At 45.9% G+C, this 19445-nt stretch overlaps 1 protein-coding gene across 2 annotated transcripts in view; it reads left to right on the forward strand.

Moving 5' to 3' along the window:
* The window catches only part of FRAS1 (Fraser extracellular matrix complex subunit 1), a 1553355-nt gene that overhangs the window by 994375 nt on the left and 539535 nt on the right, over window positions 1–19445 (forward strand). For both annotated transcript variants that reach the window (XM_085640947.1, XM_085640945.1), the window contains exon 20: window positions 15638–15788. In XM_085640947.1, the coding sequence (XP_085497073.1) occupies window positions 15638–15788 (151 nt within the window). The remainder of the gene's footprint in view (window positions 1–15637; window positions 15789–19445) is intronic.

A 19445-nucleotide genomic window follows, 5' to 3' on the forward strand; every position in this document is an offset into this window, starting at 1 on the left:
ATGTCACAATTACATCCTCGAAGATGGCCACCCAGCACCCTGCAAGGTGGCTCATTTCGTTGTGTTATAAAAAGGTGCCCGGTTCTGTGTTCGGGTGACTGGACTGTGACCCCTGGGAGCTGCATGTAAGCAAAAGGTGTGATTTACAGCTTCTCGACCACAGGAGTCATAAATCTGGATTGCCCCCGGGATCTGCCCACCCGGGGCTCAAAACAAACAAAAGGCGGGAGCCCCTGCTTCATTTAAAAAAAAAAATGTCCTGCTAGTTTTTTTTTTAAATGCTTCTGGGCCTGGGATTCAGGGTGCCTGTACCCTGCCCCCTTTTCTTGTTTTTTCCCTTTTTTTTCCCTGTTCCTTGTGACTCGGTTACCGAATCAGAATTAATCACATGCTCGGGAGGGTTTACAAACCCTCCTTGGTGCTCAGATATCGATATTTGTATTTTCAGAATTTCTTAGGAACTACTGAACGGATATACACCATTTAAAAAAAAGGTCGCTTTCTGAACCAAGAGCTACCTTTTTGCCAATTTTAGTGTCATTCCGTTCAGCAGTTCGGGCTGTAGCTGTGTCTAAAGTTTCCTATGGAAATTAACATGAGGAAAACGCGTTTTGGGACCCCCCTTTTTTTCTCGTCCCCCGCTTGATGAATCGCCCTGAAACTTTCAGGACAGGAGCTGACCGGAGCCGCCATTCGTTTAGAAACGTTTTGCGAAGATTCATCAAGCGACGCCAAAGATATTGGCAAAATAAAAAACGCTTTTTGAATAGAAACAAGGTTCTAACTATGACTACCTACTGGCGACCACAAGTAGGTTTTATTTATATAGCCACATATTAGCATTACAAAAATTAACTGTTAATCTTTCAAGTCCAACAAATTTCTATCGCTGTTTAATGCTGCAGTATGTCGTTGATTTCCATTGGTATTCAAGCCACATGGTCTGTTTCAATGTTTGCAGTGTCACTTTATAAGATGTGGTTCAATTGGCTCACTTTGTCATGTGATCAAGGCTTGGAGGAGCCGAAACGTTATGGCGGCATTCTGCACAGAATAAAATAATTGCACTTATCGTGATGGTCCGTGTATGCTGGACACTCTTGAGTAGCCGAGCGCGTTACAAGTGGAATAAATGAAAAAATGAAATGGAAGTGGCGAGGACTTTGTTGCTGCCCATCTGCGGAGTGTTTAATATATATATACACACACACCATCTAACAAAATGAGGAGAGAAAATTCATATGACGCTTAAAATCTTACAACCATCTTTAGTAACATTATAGGTGGGTGAAATCTATAGTATCCATTTTCCTATAACCCTCTTTTTCAATTTTACCCCTCTTCAGTGTATAAAACCTGTCTTGGGTGCATATAGCTAATAAAACCTTCTAATCATGTGTACACAGACTTAACTAACCAATAATTTGGACAATAACCATTGTTCTTATTGCAGGAAACATTACATTCTCAAATACATTTCTTTCAATATGAAAGCCTAGTAAGGCATTCAATTAATCTTTTACAACACTAATACTCAATAGACTTGCCCTCTCTCATCCTAATTTATGATATTTCTAATGTGAACTGCTTTGCTAAGAAAAAAGGGTCCCACTATTTGCCTCTCAAGCTCCCTAATCTGCAGGGCTTCCTTTCTGAAAAAAGATGCAATAGAGACTCATCAGAAGATAATTTTTCCTTTTTTAATTCTATTATAATATATGAGAATAGGAGTTACCCAGTTTGAATGTTGCTTCTTCTACCAGGAACATTGCAGAAAGAAAGACACCAGATATTTGATTTAGTCACGGGTGGAGGGTGGATGACTGGTGCCAGAATTCATATCCCATAATGAAAGAAAATGAAGAATTTCCTAGCTACTGTGAAGAAAGCTTCAGTTCTATTAAGGACGCTGAAGAAGCCCCCTTTGAAGAGCAAATGTGGAACACTTGGAAGAGGGTTATCCCTGTGGTTTAGGCAGACCAGCTAGCACATGGGAAGAAGAATTTAAACCTGTTGGCGAACCATTTTTCAGGGGCGTGTAGCCTCCTTGGTAGCCACACCTCCGGGTTGGGCTAGGTGGCACTGGAAGCCAAGAGAAGGGGTTCTGCCATATTGGGAGTGGCAGAATGGTCTTATCTTGTGATAGCCAGATGCCACACTTCCCAGGGAGTGGTCTTCAGGAGGGACCTAGTAGCCTATTGGCCACTGACCGAGTCAGCTCTGAGGTCACTTTCTGTGCATATATTGGGCACCCCTGGCACCCAGAACTGTCTTCCGCTCATGGAGAAGTTGTCTCCAGAGCCCCTCCTAAAGTCAAGAGACTTCAAGCATCATTTGGCTAATCTCATGTTCACAGCATAGGGCCACAACAGCTGAGAAGCCTGCTGGATCAAGTTGGTAGACTAGAATCTTCAGAACGCTGCCAACGCCGCCGTGCTGCACCAGAGACCAGAACCCTACACTCAAAGTTGCTCCCGAGATTCATGAGCCCGGGAGAGGCTTCAGAGTGCAACTTGCTCAGGATTTGGCTGTGACCACAATACTGGGCGACTGGTAGCCTATTGACGACTGGATTTCTACCAGCACCTAGAGGACTTTGAAAAACATCAACCTTGTGACGAGGACTGCCTCACCCCCTTCGTGGACCGAGGAGTAGCCGCAGGAAGACCCCCGTCGTACACATCGCATCCTCAGAATGCTTTGTGCATTTTCAGCATCCTTCATCCCTTCCATCAGTCCACTTTCATAGGAAACCACTGAAACAGATAAAAGTTCCTGGAACTGACTGAGGGTTGTTTCTACACTTTAGGTAACTGTTTCTGTGGATCTTGCTGTTCCTCTTGACTTACTCCCTACTGGAGTTGATTGCCCTAAAGTGACTCTAAGTGACCACATCATAGCTTAGTCAACTTTTTAGTGAAAAAAGTTTCCTAGTGTCATATTCACTGAATTTACCAATGCTTGTTTGCAGATAAGTGAAATGCTTTGATTTACTATGACTTTTAAATTCTATATCTCTGTAACTCTCTGGTGGATCTTTTTCTTTTTGGTGTCTAAAAATATAGAAAAATACAATCTATTTTTATAACTTAGGTGTTAGATTTCCAAGGTGTCTTGTCGTTGTTTTGGTGCTGTTTAAATGCTTTACACTTGCCACTTGTTCCTTTGTGTGAACAGTGCTTCTCAAAGCCAAAGCTACCAAGGTTTGAGCTGAAAGTTTGACAAACAAAACCTACTGGTTGTAAAGGAGTTGGGAAGTGTATTATACTGTGAGGCCGCTCAACCCCCAACATATAATACACCCCATTTCCTCCCAGATCCCCCGGGCCCCAGAGTTCAGATCTGTCCTGCCAAAGAGTGGGGGCAGCAGATTCCAGCTGTGTCAGGCCGCAGGATATACACACCGCATACGGGCCATCCCGGCCTCAGGGCAGCAGGCCTCATCGTTGGTGGCAGACCCGCCATGTCACAGCACCACTAACTCTCTCCTCCTCACCTCTTGCCCGCCCAGTACCCGGGTCCCCGATCACACTCACCACCCAGATCAGTAGGCGCAAAGAGGCAGAGGATCTCCTGGTATGAGTCCCAGGAGGTCTGCTCTGCAGCACAGCCCCACCGACGCCAGTCTTCCAGGCCGGTCTCCTCAGAGACACAGGCGTCAGCGTGCCCAGCCAGCTTCAGTGTTTTGCCCCGGTCTATCCATTTTTTTCTCAGTGATGAAGCATGCTGGTTCACACTATTTCAGAGGCATCTGCAGGCTGGGTGGCTGCGAATGATGAAGGATAGAGGCCTCTGACCATGCCAGCCTCAAAAGTGTGTGGCTATCTTGCATGCCTGCTTTCTGGCACTGCCCGGCATTTCACTCTTGATTAAGATATTTCTAACTGTGCAACATATTCTCATATAAAGCTTCCTTTTTTTCTTGTGATTTTAAGTTTATGTTTACAATTTGAACACTTTAGGATCCTCTCACCCATAAACTACAATTTCTCACTTAAAGATGCTTTGTTAAATAATTTCCACTTGAGCACGATTCAGATGAAGCCAAAGGTACTTGCAGTTTCTTCTAACTGCATGGCAGATCGATCCTTCTCCACATGCCACTCCAGGGATGAGTGCAGGAGATTAATTCCCTGCTGCTCAGCATTGCTTGTAGAATAATAAGCGGAGCAGTAAAAATGTGGTTTCTTAACTAAAGACTGCTTAATCCAAAGTGGTGGATGCATATTGCTCTAATTTCTTGAAAGATTTGGATTTCAGTGTCTGATGACACATTTTAACAAAAAACCTTCTCTTCTTTAGCCTCATGATATGCAAGAATGCACTACCTCTAAAGATAAGTCTTTCTTTAGGTGCATTGTATTTTTCTGCACTTCCAGAAGCTTTGAATTGAAACATGAACATAGCCACACAGGCTCTTCTTGAGATATGTCTCTGTCTTGAGGTGTGCAAGATGAACCTTATTTACTCTTCTTGAGGGATGTCCCTGTCATGGGGTGAGGAAAAGAAACAGTTTTGTGTCCCTTCCTGACATCCATATATGAGCTTTCTGCTTTCAAAGTTGCTTATCCCTTTTCAATCCAAGATCATTACGATTGGTAGGCACCTTGATTCAGTAAAGAACAGCAGAGTGTACATATTGACATTTTGATCTCCCAGCATCAAAAGTACCTGTCGCCCTCCTCAGGACTATCGAGCATTTCTCACAAATGTACTCCCCAGCGCTATAAACACAAAATAGCTCAATTATAATTCCACCATCGTAAAACATCTTAAATGTCATTATAATTACAATTTCCAGGCGGAAAACTACTTTGTGGACTGTGTGTGCATATATTGGTTCTTAAATTGAACATTCAATTTTGAGCCATATTTCTATTATCTTTGCATCAGGAAATTTCCCAAATTTGTAAAATTCCATTTGCTAGCAGGGAAACCTGCTTGTGCCAGTTTTTAAGAAGGACCATAAAGGACCAGTAATAAGACTTCTAACTGCAGTTTCTCCACCTTACAGAATATTCCACAGGCATGAGACTGGATCTGTAAACTTCAAAGCAGTACTCTGGCATGCCAGTAGGTTGTGTCGTGCATCTCCTCACTGGCATCGTTTCACTCTGGAAGTGATGAGCTGAGCCGCATAGAAGCACCACCCAGGTGCTCTGAGATCACCTTATTTCTGCGCTTTCTCAGTCAGATTCAGAACCACTCATTAGTCCTTTCAAGACTTTTTCCAGTGTGCAAGGGAAAATATCTCCTCTTAAGCGAACAAGGCTTAAGCCTCACAAGGACTGTCGCAAACAGATGTGTGTGAAAGACCCTCACATGGTATGCCTATGTTGCCTGGGGTCTGAACACGATTCCAGGGCCTGAAACGAATGAGCCCAGATAAATCCAAAGGCCTTATGGTACGACGAGGTGAAGCTTCATGTCACCGAACATGACAAGACTCCACAAGATGACCAGTCGAAAGGAAGTCATTTCCATGGCAGATTTTCGTGATGGTCAAAGGCTTCGGCGAAGTCCAAGAAGAAGCATAAGAACCAGCCCTTTCCGTCACTGTTGAACTCCAGAGAAGGCCCTCCTTTGGCCCCTGATGGTCAGCAGGAGTCTCTAGTTTAACTTCCACTGTTGGGTTTGCCCTCAATGTCGTATGTGCACTTCATACCCATTTTAGGTTCAGCGTCAACTCTGATGCGTACTTCTGTTCTGTAACCACCCAATGAGCCAGTTCCCTGTGCATCGCCACCACTGCAGATGATTCCAACGCTGAAGGTGGATTTGCAACCCATTGTGTTCTCTCATTCTGAATAGAATTTACCTGACCTTGACCAAGGCGGGGCCTTGATGCACCCAGAGCTTAGCCAGATGGCAAACCTTCAGATTCTGATACCTTGATCTTACCATGTGGTAGAGCTTGTACTTTACTCATTCTTTTAGGCTGTGATTCAGACAATAACGTTTTAATGCAGGGGATGATTTTGTTCCCCAATATTATGAGGACAATTGGTATGAGGAAATACAATATGTCAGTGGCCTGGATACTTCTTCAGATATCTACATTGTTTCTCCTCCCGGTCCTGCTACTGAAGAAATCACCTCCTTCGCTGTCATTATACGGAGGGGGCTGAACTACTGGACTAACAACCACCTTCTATGGCGGTGAACACTAATGTTCTTTACAGAGGTGCTCTAGCTTGGTCAAGCATCTATAGAACCTATATTACTACTAGTTTGAAGCCTTCACAGATACCCACTTGGATGAAAGTATGTTCGGGACCACCAGTCAGTTGGTAGGACACTTAGAGCCATCGAGCAGCACCAGGCTACCTTGACTTTCTTAAACAACACCCCACTCCAGAGAGCTTGGTGATGGAGGCATCTACCAGGAAGATAAATCCTAATGTTTTCCCTACATGATTTAGAATCTAAATAGAGCTATTTGTCAAACTCATCTTCTCCTACATGAGCCTTGCTGTGATGTTAAATGCCAGCTGTCTTATAGGCTGCTATTCTCATGCCCTGCGGGACACGCTGGTCCAAGTTATACCAGCAGTTCCGGACAATGTCCATGTGTCCCAGGCTCTGGCTTAGACATTACTGATTGGCACAAGTGTAGCCCTTCAGTGCCATGCCTGGACGAGGTCTACGGTCTTCTCAGGGGATGTCTAGTCATCCCTAATGGACATGCTGTTGAGTGGTTCTCGCCTTTTTGGTGAGCAGACGGACTCAGCCCTGAGACGTTTTAGGGAAAATTGGGCCACAACACCCCTCTTGGGCCTGTCTGCCCCTTTGAGGCTACGGTACGTGTTTCCCATACTGCCAACATCAGCCCCCCTGCCAGCCCAACAAGTCTTCCAGTCCTTTTGTGGCCAAGGGACACTAGGACAATGCTCAGGGCAACATGGACAATGGGCAGCTCCATCTCCCTCTCCTTCTGCCACAAACTCATTAGTGTTTCATTTGTGGCACACAGCCACTCTGCTGAGGCAGGGTTCAGCATCTCCTCCAAGGGCGTCAAGTCATCACGTCAGACAAGTGGGTGCTCCACATTGTCAATCGGGGCTATGCCGCTGCATTTCTTTTTACCCCGCCACACTTTCAGCACCATCAGGATGTCAGAGGAAGGATCAAATGTCCGTCTTGCAGCAAGAAGTACAGGCTCTTCTGATTGGTTCTTCTAAACACAGATGCCTCACCTTTTTCAGCAACACCTCTGTGTGCAGATAGGTGGAATCGTACAGCCCGCGCCAACCTCACTCCTCTCCGGAATTGATGCGCCAAACCACATACATGCACCACTCATGTGTGCTGACATCACTTCCTTCATATTTGTTTCATCAGACGCAGATCTAAAGCTACAATTCATCTCTTCACAAGACCCTTATTTTTTTACAAATTGTTGAAAAATCCAGTGTGCGAGGGGAAAAATGTCACCTCCCAAGATTTCAGGTTTTAAACCTTGTAAGGAATGTCGTAAGCACATGTCTGATCAATCCCCCTCAGGTTTGGCTGTGGTTCCTGGGGTCGGAACACAACTCCAAGGCCTGCAGTGACTGCGTTTTGATGAATCCCAAGGCTATTCAGGACCGTGGGGCAAAGCTCTGTCACCAAACAACGAAAGGGTACACGTCATTCCTGGTCGAAGGGAAGTTCCCATTCCTGCTCCCAGAGTTGTTTCCATGGCTGATAATCTTCGTAGTCAAAGTCTTTATGGAAGTCAAAGAAAGAACACCTAAAAAGTGGTACTCGGCCCAGCCCCGCCACTCTTGAACTCCAGAGAAGGCGCAAGGGCATTAAAGTGCCTCTCAGTCTTGCTCCAGAAGCTGTTCCTCTTTAGAGCGGATTACAACCCTTGTCCAAAGAAACCCAAATTTCCTGGCCTGTCAGTGACACTGTAGCAAATCGAACAATTTCATGAAGCCATCATTCAGCTCTTTTGTACTCTACCAGCTCCCTCTGGTGCACCCTTAGGCCTTAAAGAACAGCAAGAACCTCCATCTGGCACTCTGCCTGCGGGTCCAACCTCTGTGTCTGCTGGATCCACTAGGGGTTCTACATCTGCTTTGTTGCCCACTCCAATCCCGGTGCCACGACCCATGCAAGATCATGGAGCATCAACACTGATGCCAGATGACAAAGTGCACCCTATTGGACTTTCCAACTCTGAGTAGGCAACGATTGACTGAGGCTACCCCCTAAGTTTTCTTATGATGCTGGGGATTAATTTGCCCAAACAATGCCTACGACAATTGGTTTGAGGACCTTTAGGATGCCAATGATCTGGACTTTTTGCCAGACACTGGGTTAGTTTCACCCCCAAGCACTTCCACGGAACTGAGCATCTTTTTTCAGTAGTTTTGCAAAGGGCAGCCCAAGATCTTGGCCTCCAGTTACCAACTATGAAGGTGATGATTCAGCGTGGGCAAACAAATACAGAGCCATTGCTTCTGATTAATGAAACTGTCACAGACACTCTTCTCGGGCTTGGGCAAAACCCCGTTCAAGACCTCCAGTCAACAGACAGAAAGCACAACTCGGTTATCCAGAATTTTTGACTCTGCACCTCACACCCGAGAGCCTAGCCGTGCAGGCCTCCGCAACCAAGGTCTACCCATATGTATTCAATACTACACCACCGGACAGGGCATCGGTGTGCATTGAAACCTTTTGGGGAGCACATGTTTTCTTCCACAAGTTTGCCACTGTGCTCTGTTAGTGTCCACTTTCTTTTAGAGCGTTGTACCCATGCCTTTTGCATTCCATCTTACCTGGGATTCCTGAAGACTTGCACCTGTCCTCATTCAGACTATCCAGGATGGCTGAGAAACAGCTAAATTTACCGTTTCCTATTTATCAGATACACCACATTGCTTAGGCAGGGCAATTGGTACCAGTGTACCTATCAGGAGGCACGCCTGGGTGAGATCCACAGGCTTAGTAGGGCTAAAGATTGCTTGTTGGTCTTGTCCATTTGCCACCTCAGCCGCACAAGCAGTTTGGCTGCTTCCGTGGCTGTGGTAAGGGCAACCAGTCCTGCCATCAGTTCAACCTGCTCAGCAAATCCAACAGCCGTTCCATAGCTGAGGCTGTGGTGCTGACAGACAACTTGGTCAACAGGGACAATCTTCTGACCCCTGAAGCCCCCCCACCCCCCCCCCCCGCCCGCCCTTCTGCTGCAGCCTCAAATCGCTTCGCCATGCCCTTTGAGGCACACAGTGATCCTATTGGGGCAGGAGCCGATATGTTCTGCCAGGGTGGTGGGCAATAATGTTGGACAAATGAGTCCTCCAGATTGTCCAGCAGGCTTATACCCTACTATTACTTGGCACCCTGCAGCAATTTCCACCACCCACAGAATGGCTGATGGAGGACTACCTGTCCATTTTGCAGCAGGAAGTGCAGGCTCTTCTGCCCAAAGGAGCAATCGAGATGGTGCCAGCATCAGAAGTAGGCTGTGTTTCTTATTCCTGCTACTTTCTGGTACCGAAGGAAGACGGAGGCCTTTGTACTATTTTAGACCTTAACCCTCTCAATACCTTTTTGTGGAAGGACACATTCAGGATGCTCACCCTGGTCCAGTTCTTGTCTGCACTCGACCCAGGATACTATATGGTAGTGTTGGACCTGCAGGATGCTTATTTCCACATCCCAGTCCTGCAGGCCCACAGTCACGGTCTGTTGCTCACGGTGGGGCAGGAGAATTTTCAGTTCAGTGGGCTCACCATTGCCACTCTGGTGTTCACAAAATGGATGACTGTGGCTGCAGCACATCTTCGGAGGCCAGGGGTTCCAGTCGTCTCTTACCTCGAAGACTGGCTGCAGAATGCATGCTCGCTCCAGGCAGTTGTCACCTACCTATAGACTACAGTGAACCTCTTAACATCATTGGGGTACACCATCAATGTGCCAAAGTCACACCTAACTGCTTCAGATGCTCCCTTTCACCAGGGATATTCTAAATACTGCAATGTCTTGCCTTCCCGCTGAAACGGAGATTCCAGGACATTCGGGTTATGGTCCTGATGGTTCAGACTCTGTCCTGGATCACAGTGAGTATGACTCGGAGACTGCTGAACTCCTGCATCCTGTGGGTCAAGCATGCCAGGGGGCATATGTAGGCTCTGCAATAGGCTCTAAAGTTCCAGTGGGCACAGCATAAAGGGGAACTCTCTGCTCATCACTAGATTTCAGAGGAGACTGTAAAAAAACTGCAATGGTGTTATCTGGACCTCCACTGGGTCAGCAGTAGAGCCCTTTCCGTACCTCAGCCAGATTAACAGTGGTGACTGACGCGTCACTTCTGGTAGAAGGCAGCAACTTTGGTAGAGGTGAAGGTTAGAGGCATCTGGTCTGAAATGGAGTCTCTGCTCCAGGTCAGCCTTCTGGAGCTGCGGACCATCCACTTGACAGTGAAGGGCTACCTGCTGTCCATCAAAGGGAGGCTGGTGCAGATGCTCATCGTAACACCACTGCCTTGTAGTAATGTAACAAAATGTTTAGGGTGGGGTCATGGACCACGTGTCATGAGGCTGTATGCCTCTGGATATGGTTGGAACACCAGTAGATTTTCCTGGTGGTACACCACCTAGCTGGATCTCTAAACACCAGGGCTGATGATATCTGCTGCTGACGTCTAGCAGATCATGATTGCCAGGTACTTCTTGAGGTGGCAAAAGGTCTATCGCGGAAATGGGGAGTACCTTGGATTGATCTTTTTGCCACAGCCAAAAATGTGTAATGTCAGTACGTTCGCTTTTTTACGTTTCCAAGGCCCCTCTCTTGCTCTCTCTCTCTTTCGCTCTTTCTGTCTCAATCTCTGAGACTCGTTCAGCCTAGTGCGGGGCTCCTGTACGCCTTTCCGCAAATACCTCTCTTGCAGCAGGTTCTGAAGAAGATCAGGAACAACTGGGCCCAAGTCATCCTAATGGTACCGGATTGAGCATGGAGTGTGTGGCCTCCAGAACTCCTGGGCATGAGCATCTATACTCCAATCAATCTGCTGCCTCAGCAGGATCTTCTGTCGCAGCAGCAGAAAATATGGGGAAACAGCCAGAGCTGATGACTTCGGAGCTGGGGATCTAGGCTTGAGTCTCGGCGTCAGCTCAAATCCTGTGATTCTGTTCAAATCACGTACTCGCCTTTAGACAGCGCCTGGATACCCTCATGGGTAATAAAGCAGACTACACAAATTTTAGGAGGGCTGTGTCCTTCGCCCAGGCTTGTGCAATCTTCATCGTGTAGATTAAGTGGCGACAGCTGACTGCATTAGACCTCCCTCCTATGGTTGTAGATGTCATATTGGCAGCCAAGCATCCCTTGACCAACTCTGTATATGCCTGCTGGCGGGCAAGTTTATAGTTTGGTGTGCTACTTGGCAGATTGACCCACTTCAAGCCAAACTATCCAAACTGTTGTATTTTTTGTTTGCCCTAGTCCAGCAAGGACTTGCTTTGGGCACAGTTGAAGGGTTCCTGCTTGCTCTGTCAGCCTTTTTGCGATTCAGCACTCTTTGTTTAAATCACCCAATGTGATGCTTTTTTTAATGGTTTGTAACATTTGCATACACCCTCTCCCTTTAACATGCCCCAGTGGGACCTTAACTTGGTCCTCTCCTTCCTTATGTATACTCCTTTTGAATCACTGCACAGCTGTCCACCATGGCTTCTTACCCTCAAGAGAGTGTCACTCCGCGCTATAATATCGGAGTGGTGGGTGAGTGAGCTGCAAGCCCTCTTAGACTACTTTCTACCAGGCAAGCTAGTCTTGAGTACCCAAGCTTTCCTTTCTTCCAAAAGTGTCTCCTTTTCATGGCAGGCAAAACACCACCCTACCGACTTTCTTCACTCTGCCTCACCCCTTTTAAGGAGAAACTCTATAGGCTGAATCCTAAAAGGGCCCTTATCTTTTACATTGATTGTACCAGAGAACTTCGTGTGGACGATCGCTATTTGTGGGTTTTGCTGGATTAAAGAAGGGCAAGACTATGCAGAAGTGGACCATCTCTCGATGTTTCATTCGCTGCATTACAATCTGCTGCGCATTGGCCAAGACCTTCAATCGATTGGCTTCGACTGTTGAGCATTTGGCTTTCATACTAAATGACTATCTGAATGATACAATGTTTCACATCATGTTTTTTCGAGTAAATGAGCCTTTTGCTACTATTTTCTATTTCCTCACAAAGTCGTAGAATTGAGAACAGAGTTCCAGATACTGCTGTTGTGTTTTACAGATGCACTATGCCGTGATTGACCTCCACTAAAGGGACTATCTCTCCTTTTTAATCGCATAGATACTATGGTAATGTTGGTCACTTACGTCATTGGTGAGTTGCAAGTAATAACAAATTGCATTTGATGCTCATTACTTATAGTTAAACTTAGAATTTTTCCTACAGAATCTGCCACTGTGGATACATTGTCTGTGCTAGATCACCACTAAAACGTTTCATTCTGATCTCACTTAACTCATGACAATATTTGTTGATTACTCAAACTGGTGAGTCCCTGAAAATTGTAAACAGACCTCTTGCAATGCCAAAATGTGTAGGGCATTGATCAGAATGTGCTTCCTTTCAGGTTGCCAATTCAGATGTCAGCCATGATGCTTCATCAGCACTATTACCACTAATAAGAAGCTCCATTTTAACTTCACTGACACTGTATGTTACCCCAACGGGTGAGCCCCTGTAAATTATAATCAGACCACCTTCAGAGTCTAGGTTATATAGGGTTTTGCTTCCTTTAAGCTTACAAGCCATGATAATGTTTAACTAAGACCATCAATACCACCTCTGAATGTGCAATTCTTTGTCACAAACCTCTGGTATGGCACTAGAGTATGCACACACTATATTCTATATTCATGCAATGTTCACATATTATATTGCTCCATTATTCTAATATTCTCAGGTGTCTCCTGTATATATACCTCTGTCCTGATGATGATCCTTGTCTAAATCTGAATTTTTGTCTCAAATAGTCAACAAGTAGTACTGTTCTGTTGACTGTTTATAATTTGAGTGCTGTTTAAAATATCCATTTAGCCTTGTCAGCCACATGTATATATTTGCATTCTGTATAGCAGTAGCGCACTTTTATGTTCACACTGTTACTTTCACTGCGCCGAGTCACTCTTAGGAGCAGCTTGTTTTTGAATAATTTTTTGCAAAAAATCTGAGACACAATTTGGTTATATTTTCAAATAAGATAATTTCTCGAAGAAATATTTTTAAAAAATTGTTGGTAAGGGATTGTCCGAACGTATGGAATGAAAGCTTTGATTATTCGCTGTGAAAGTGGAAAGCTACACCAGCTCCTTAGAGACCACTTGTGTCTTTATTATCCAATAGAGACATCTAGCTGCAGATTCCTTACCTTTGAATTTCCTAGGTGTCAGACAGGATCCAGATTTTTCTTCGCGCAATACCCCTGCGCGCCGGTATGTGGCGTCGGTCGGCTCCGCGCACCGTCATCCGTGCCGGAAGTGATGTCCGCGTCCCCTATATAGGCGCCACTTCGGCGCGCTGACATCAGTTCTTTCTTTCCATGCCAGGAAGGTACTTATCCGTGAAGAGAGCTACCCTCTGTCACTTTCTGACAGGATTTTTCAACATTTTGTGGACCCTCTTTTTTGGTGTGTAGGTACTTTGTCTAGAAAGGGTTCAAGCTGTGTGGCGCCTATCATCGTGCCATGTCGATGATGGACCTGAAATTTGTTTCTCTGGTGTCTGGAGTGCAACCACGACTAGAAGTCATGGCATGCTTGACCATGTCTGTGCAGCCTTTTTAGGAGCAGTCCTTAGATATTTGCTGCCCGGCAGGTGACACCACAGCGCTTACATCCTCAGAGGACCTGGTCGAGAGGAAGGTCCGGGTGTCGCTCCAGGAGTTCCAAGTCCTTTTTCGTCCCACTCTAAGCCATCTGGATATTCCGGTAAGATCCACAAATAGCACAAGAAGTTAATTTGTGCTTCAACTTCTCCCCGTCTGTCGGCCAACAGGATGGAGGAGCCTCAGCATTCTTGGTCTCGTTCTACGGAACCTGCGCCTGGGTCAGCTCCGCACCTCCAGGAACTGGAGCAACCCCTGCCCAACCAATAGAATTTAATGAGCCATGCGCCTCATTTTTTAATAGCAATTTAGCAATTTCTAGCATCTTAAAAAATGCTCAGACGGCTTTCTGGGTGGTTGAATAAGTACCTACTCTCTTTTTCATGGTTGGTAGACAGTTGTTTTTACATTATTCTCTGCGGAGAGACTTCTGATGATGATCATTAGGCTTGCATATGTGCTCTAGTCTTGTTGAAGCAAACTTGTTGCAAAGCTTAAACTTGGCATGCAGCTGAGAGTCGTGTGAGGAAGAGTGTGGCACGTGCATATACTGATCAGAACTACTTTATCAAATTGGCATCTTCTGGCAACTGGGTTTGTTGATATTAAAAAACCAGGCTGGGTCCTTGAAGGATCAGTCAAAGTGGTTCCAAAGATAACCGGAGACCACCATAGTGGGTTGCTTGATTCAGAAACTATAAAGATTCAACCAAAGAATAACGATAGACAACAAAGTAGTGAATCTTAATGGTGACACCAAGAAACAGTGATGGAGAACCCCAAATTATCCTAAATATACCTGTTGGTAAGTGGATCATTAGTAGTGGTAAATATGCATCTACCACTGGCAATAATACCACTAACACAATATAGGGCTCAGAATAGGTCCCTGGGGGTACCTAATGTGACAAATATTGTAGTTTATAGGTGCCCCAAACACCAAATTCGAGTTTGGGCACAATCTACATGTTAAAAACAGTCCTGCTACACAGGGCTGCTTTTAAACTGGCCTTAGCAGTGCATACATGCAAGTGCAGAAAGGATTGCTGGCCTCTAAACTGCCATGCCCAATTATATACTAGGGACTTAAAGGTAGTTTTAATCCCCCTGCCCTCTTGTGTACCAGGGCCTTATAGGGGAGGTTATGCCAATAGGGGTATCCTAACACATAGTGTTCCCTGGTGTATTTAGGTGTTTTCACTGTATTCTAATTGTGTTTTCTGCATTGCACTGGCCCTGGTCAAGCAGAGCACAGGACCAGTCAGAGTCCATTACCTCCGTACCAGTGAGCAAAATAATGAGGGGGCCCATGGCACAGGTTAACTTTGCAACAGTACGGTTGTAGTGAATTTGCAAGTCCACAGTATAACAAAGCCGGGGAATTCAAGGATATCAACGAGATACCAGAGCAATTTTTCTATTTGATTCACACGGAATGAGAGATAAGGATCTTCACCTCTGTAGTCAGTCAATGTGGTCCACTAAGTAGCAGACATGGGGAACCGAAAGATTTCCACAAGAAACAACAATGTGGTGAATCAGCGGACTCCACCCAGAAACTGATATAGGAAGCCAAAAGATAACCACAGACACCACAGTACTTACGCGATGGGGAGAAATGTTTCTTAATTGACTTGCATGTTCATAATAACCCTTATTTATGTATTTTCACCTCAAAGCAGCTAGCTCAAGCGGATAGCTTTCCTTTCACTGCAGCTCTGCAATATTTGTGAAACTGTGCACCCCTTCATATATAAATGTATAGTCACAATGGCCTGCTTTTAACGTCATCTGTTTTTTTACAGGTGCGGGATTCTGCTCAGTCCTTCCTTACTGTACATGTGCCACTCTACGTTTCTTATATATACGTAACTGCACCAAGAGGCTGGGCTTCCCTGGAGCATCACACGGAGATGGAGTTTTCTTTTTTCTATGATACTGTTCTTTGGCGGACAGGTATTTTTCTTTGTCATATTTGTAATTGTTAATTTTACACCATGTCCCATTACAACTGTACTATTGTTGATATAAGCTGTCTGTGGTATGGGACTTAAGTATACCTGTAAAGCATTGGTAATTGTGAGATTGTAGGAAGCTGGCTTTTTATGTGGTACTGCCAAGGTAAGGGCACACCATGAACAAAGTATAGATGACCTTTTGCTCTATTTAGGGTAGTGTGATCGATCAGCTTCTTCTTATCAGAGGGTAGTATTAAGCATCTGTTGTATGCACAACATCAAAAAATGAGACACGTATTCAAGAAAAAACTCAAATCCAATTTAGAAAAATAATACAAATTTTAGGCACCAAAGATCATCAGAATCAAGTAAGTACTTTCAGAATTATGGATTTTTGTAGTATTAGAAAAGTACAGTCAAGTAATGGTTTTGAGGTATGAGCCTCGAACACAGTAATTTTATCCTATGGGAGAAATATTCTTGGTCCTGGTGAGTCCGGGTTCAGAGGTGCTTGTCGCGTTGGTAGTCTTGAGCGCTACCTAGTAAAGTCAATGGAGAACTACCTGCAAAAAGAAAAAAAGGATGACGGGAGGACCAGACCAGTAGAAACCAAAGTGAGGCTCGGCTCTTGAGGGTCTCTGGGGCACAAAGAGACAGTTGTCTACATGGACCCGATGGGCTCGGGTAAAGAGGGGTTTTGTCTGGTGGGTTGTTGAGTCGAAGGCTCCCACTTGATTTGTGCGACCTGAAGGAGGAGAGAAAACTAGACTGCAGGGCCACTCTCAGTGATGACCTTGAATATCCTTATTTCCCCAGTCAGCAGTTCAGTGAAGGCGTCAGGGATGTTCGGGCTGGACACACAACAAGCCTTGGTGTTTGGAAGGACTCCGGTACCCCGGGTATTGGTGCAAGGAGGCTTCGGGAAGGCTCAACATCTCAAAACATGGTGAAGTAATAGGGCTGACCTCCTGAACTCTCGATGAGCTCCTCTTGGTGAGTTGCTCCCTGGGTAGACCCAATGGTAAGCAAAACGGTGAACCGGGCAGATGCGGTCGGTGCCTTTAGATGCAGGGAGATGGGTTCTCCACCTCAAGGGAGGTGCTGCTTGGTTGGCAAAGTACTGGACAGTCCTCCAAGAGTTTGGGGAGGCTGTTCGGTGGCAGGACGAGTCGTTTCTTGCAATTGTTCGGAGAGCAGCAGCCATGCAGGGTTTGGCGCCACTTTCGGTGCTGCTCCACAGTTCTTGAGTTGTTGGCTCTTCTTTGTCCATTTTCTGTTCCAAGGTAGACAAACCTGAGTTCCTGGTGTCAGGGGCCCACTTTAATACTGAATTTAGGAGGTGTAAAGTGGAGTGTAAGGTAGTAGCCTATGATGTACCTACCACTGGGGTGATTACACCATCTATATGGCCACATCATAGGGAAAGTGGGAATAAACATGACCCAGAGTTCCTAGTTCTACCAAAATCAAGATGGTGAAACCCTTCCTCAAGTGTCCACTTCAGGTGGCCCACCTTAGGGGTGGGCCTAGCCTGATAGTGCGCACGTCTCCTGACTTGCTAATCGTCCCACCTACTCTGGTGCCAAATTGACCCCAGGGCAGGGGGTAGCATTCTCCAGGTCTGGAGGAAGCTGGGGTTGCATATCAAAGGCAGCAGAGGCTTTGAAGCCTCTGGCCTTGGTATGCTAATTCCCTAGCATCCTGCTGGAGGAGGTGTGATCATCTTCCTGCGGAACATGTATTGTTCCTGACCTCTGAGAGCATTTGCTGTCCTTAACAGGGGGTTCGAAACTTGTCTGTGATGGCAGGCTGGAAGAGTCCAGTCAGCCAACACACTAAACTACTGCCAGGTTTCAGGGGGGTACCTATAAGATGCCCTCTGGGTGCATGTCATAATAACTCCAGCCTGGCGTCAGTGTGGATTTATTAAGACAAGGTGTTTGATATCAAACACCATTGCTTTTAGTGCAGCCGTCATGTAGCTGGGTAACTTGTAATGACCAGTGCCCAGCACATGTCCTTAATATGGCTGCCTGATCACTTGTGATATCTAGGAATGGAACTAGACATCACAGGGGCCTATCTCCTCATGCAGATGGGTCCTCACACGTACTATAATGCACCCTGGAATATTTATCTAAGGCCTGCTGTAAGGGGTGACTTAAATATTGTATGTGCAATGGGCAAGGCACACAAGGAGTGTGCCATGTCATGTTCTCATAATGTTTTGCACCATTTCACGCGTCTTACAATGGCAGACTGCATGCAGTTCTTGTATGGGGCTACCATTTACTAGGGACTTAAAAGGGTGCTAAAGTCCTCGTCAATTTGGTTACAATTGAACATTTTAGTTGTTTGAAAGGAAATTGCACTGGCACCTCGGCCCTGGTTAGCAGGGACCCACGGCATTTTCAGTCGAAAAGCATCAGTACAAGGGCAAAAAGGGTGGGTGACTATGTCAAGAAGGGGCACATTCCTACAGCAACAATTCTTGGAAGGAAATGCCTCTTTTTGTATGGTCACCCCAAGTTTTTCGACTGATGCTGCTGGTTTTTCGACTCAAAGTGCGCTGTGGCATGTTAACCAGAGCTCGGTGCAAGTGCCTTGACCTAAAGTTTGTCAAATTGGCTATACCCAGTTTGAAATGGCTAGCTTACTATTAAGTCCCTAGTAAATTGTGCCCTTGTACACATGGCATGTGAGTTAGAGGGGTACCCCAGGCCTGCAGCACTGGTTGTGCCATCCTGTAGGCCCCATAAGTAAGACCGGTCCCCCAGTCAGTACTGCAGACTGGTAGAGCAGTTGTGCACTACTAGCCTGATTTTGCCTTTGAAAACAATGGCAAAGGCACCATTGTCCCTGTACATGTCTGTAAGTCACCCCTCTGGCACACCTACCAAGCAAGCCCTTAAGGCTGGGTGCAACACATAACCCTGGCAAGACATGTGCTTTGCATGTCCTGGCAGTGAAACACACAGAACTGCCGTAGTTGCTTTGTAAAGGTTTGGTCACTCAATTGTTGAGTACAGGTTTACTACACTCTAATACCCTCAACTGTGCTAACTCTTGAACGGTGTGACCAAAGTAGGTACTCCAAGGTATCAAATAACCCGGCTTGTATCTCAAGTCAAAATTAATGTAATTTTTTGCAGTGTGCACCTTTAGCAAAGCTGCTACATTGTTGCCTTTAAAACTCCTGTGCCTTCCCAGGTGCACATGGAGCCTGCTCCCCCAGGTAGACTTCTGAACTCCAGGAGAGACATGCTAACAAAACTCAATAAGGAGAACAATAAGGGGTTTCGGTCAGGGAGATGTCATCTCCCTCCTGCAGGCAGCCACTTGGGAGTTAGCCCCTAAAGGCAGGCTCCAAAGGGGAAGCCGCATTTGAAGGGCAGATGTGTAGCATCGGGTGGGAGGGTTGCTCCAATGTTGAGGTAGACAGACTGGCACTGAAGACAGAGAGGGGAAACCAGTTGCCAAATCCGTGTCCCCAGGGTGTGTAGTCCTGAGGAAGCCACACCCCGAAGGTGGGCTAGTGAGGTATGTATACCAAGAGGGAGGTCTCACCATCTTGGGAGTGGGCAGAATAGTGCATCCTGGGATATCTAGATGCCACACTCCACAAGAAGTAGTCACCAGGTGGGAGGGAGCCTGG

The sequence above is a fragment of the Triturus cristatus genome, chromosome 2_2, assembly GCF_964204655.1.
Source record: "Triturus cristatus chromosome 2_2, aTriCri1.1, whole genome shotgun sequence".
In the NCBI taxonomy this organism is placed as follows: Eukaryota; Metazoa; Chordata; class Amphibia; order Caudata; family Salamandridae; genus Triturus; species Triturus cristatus.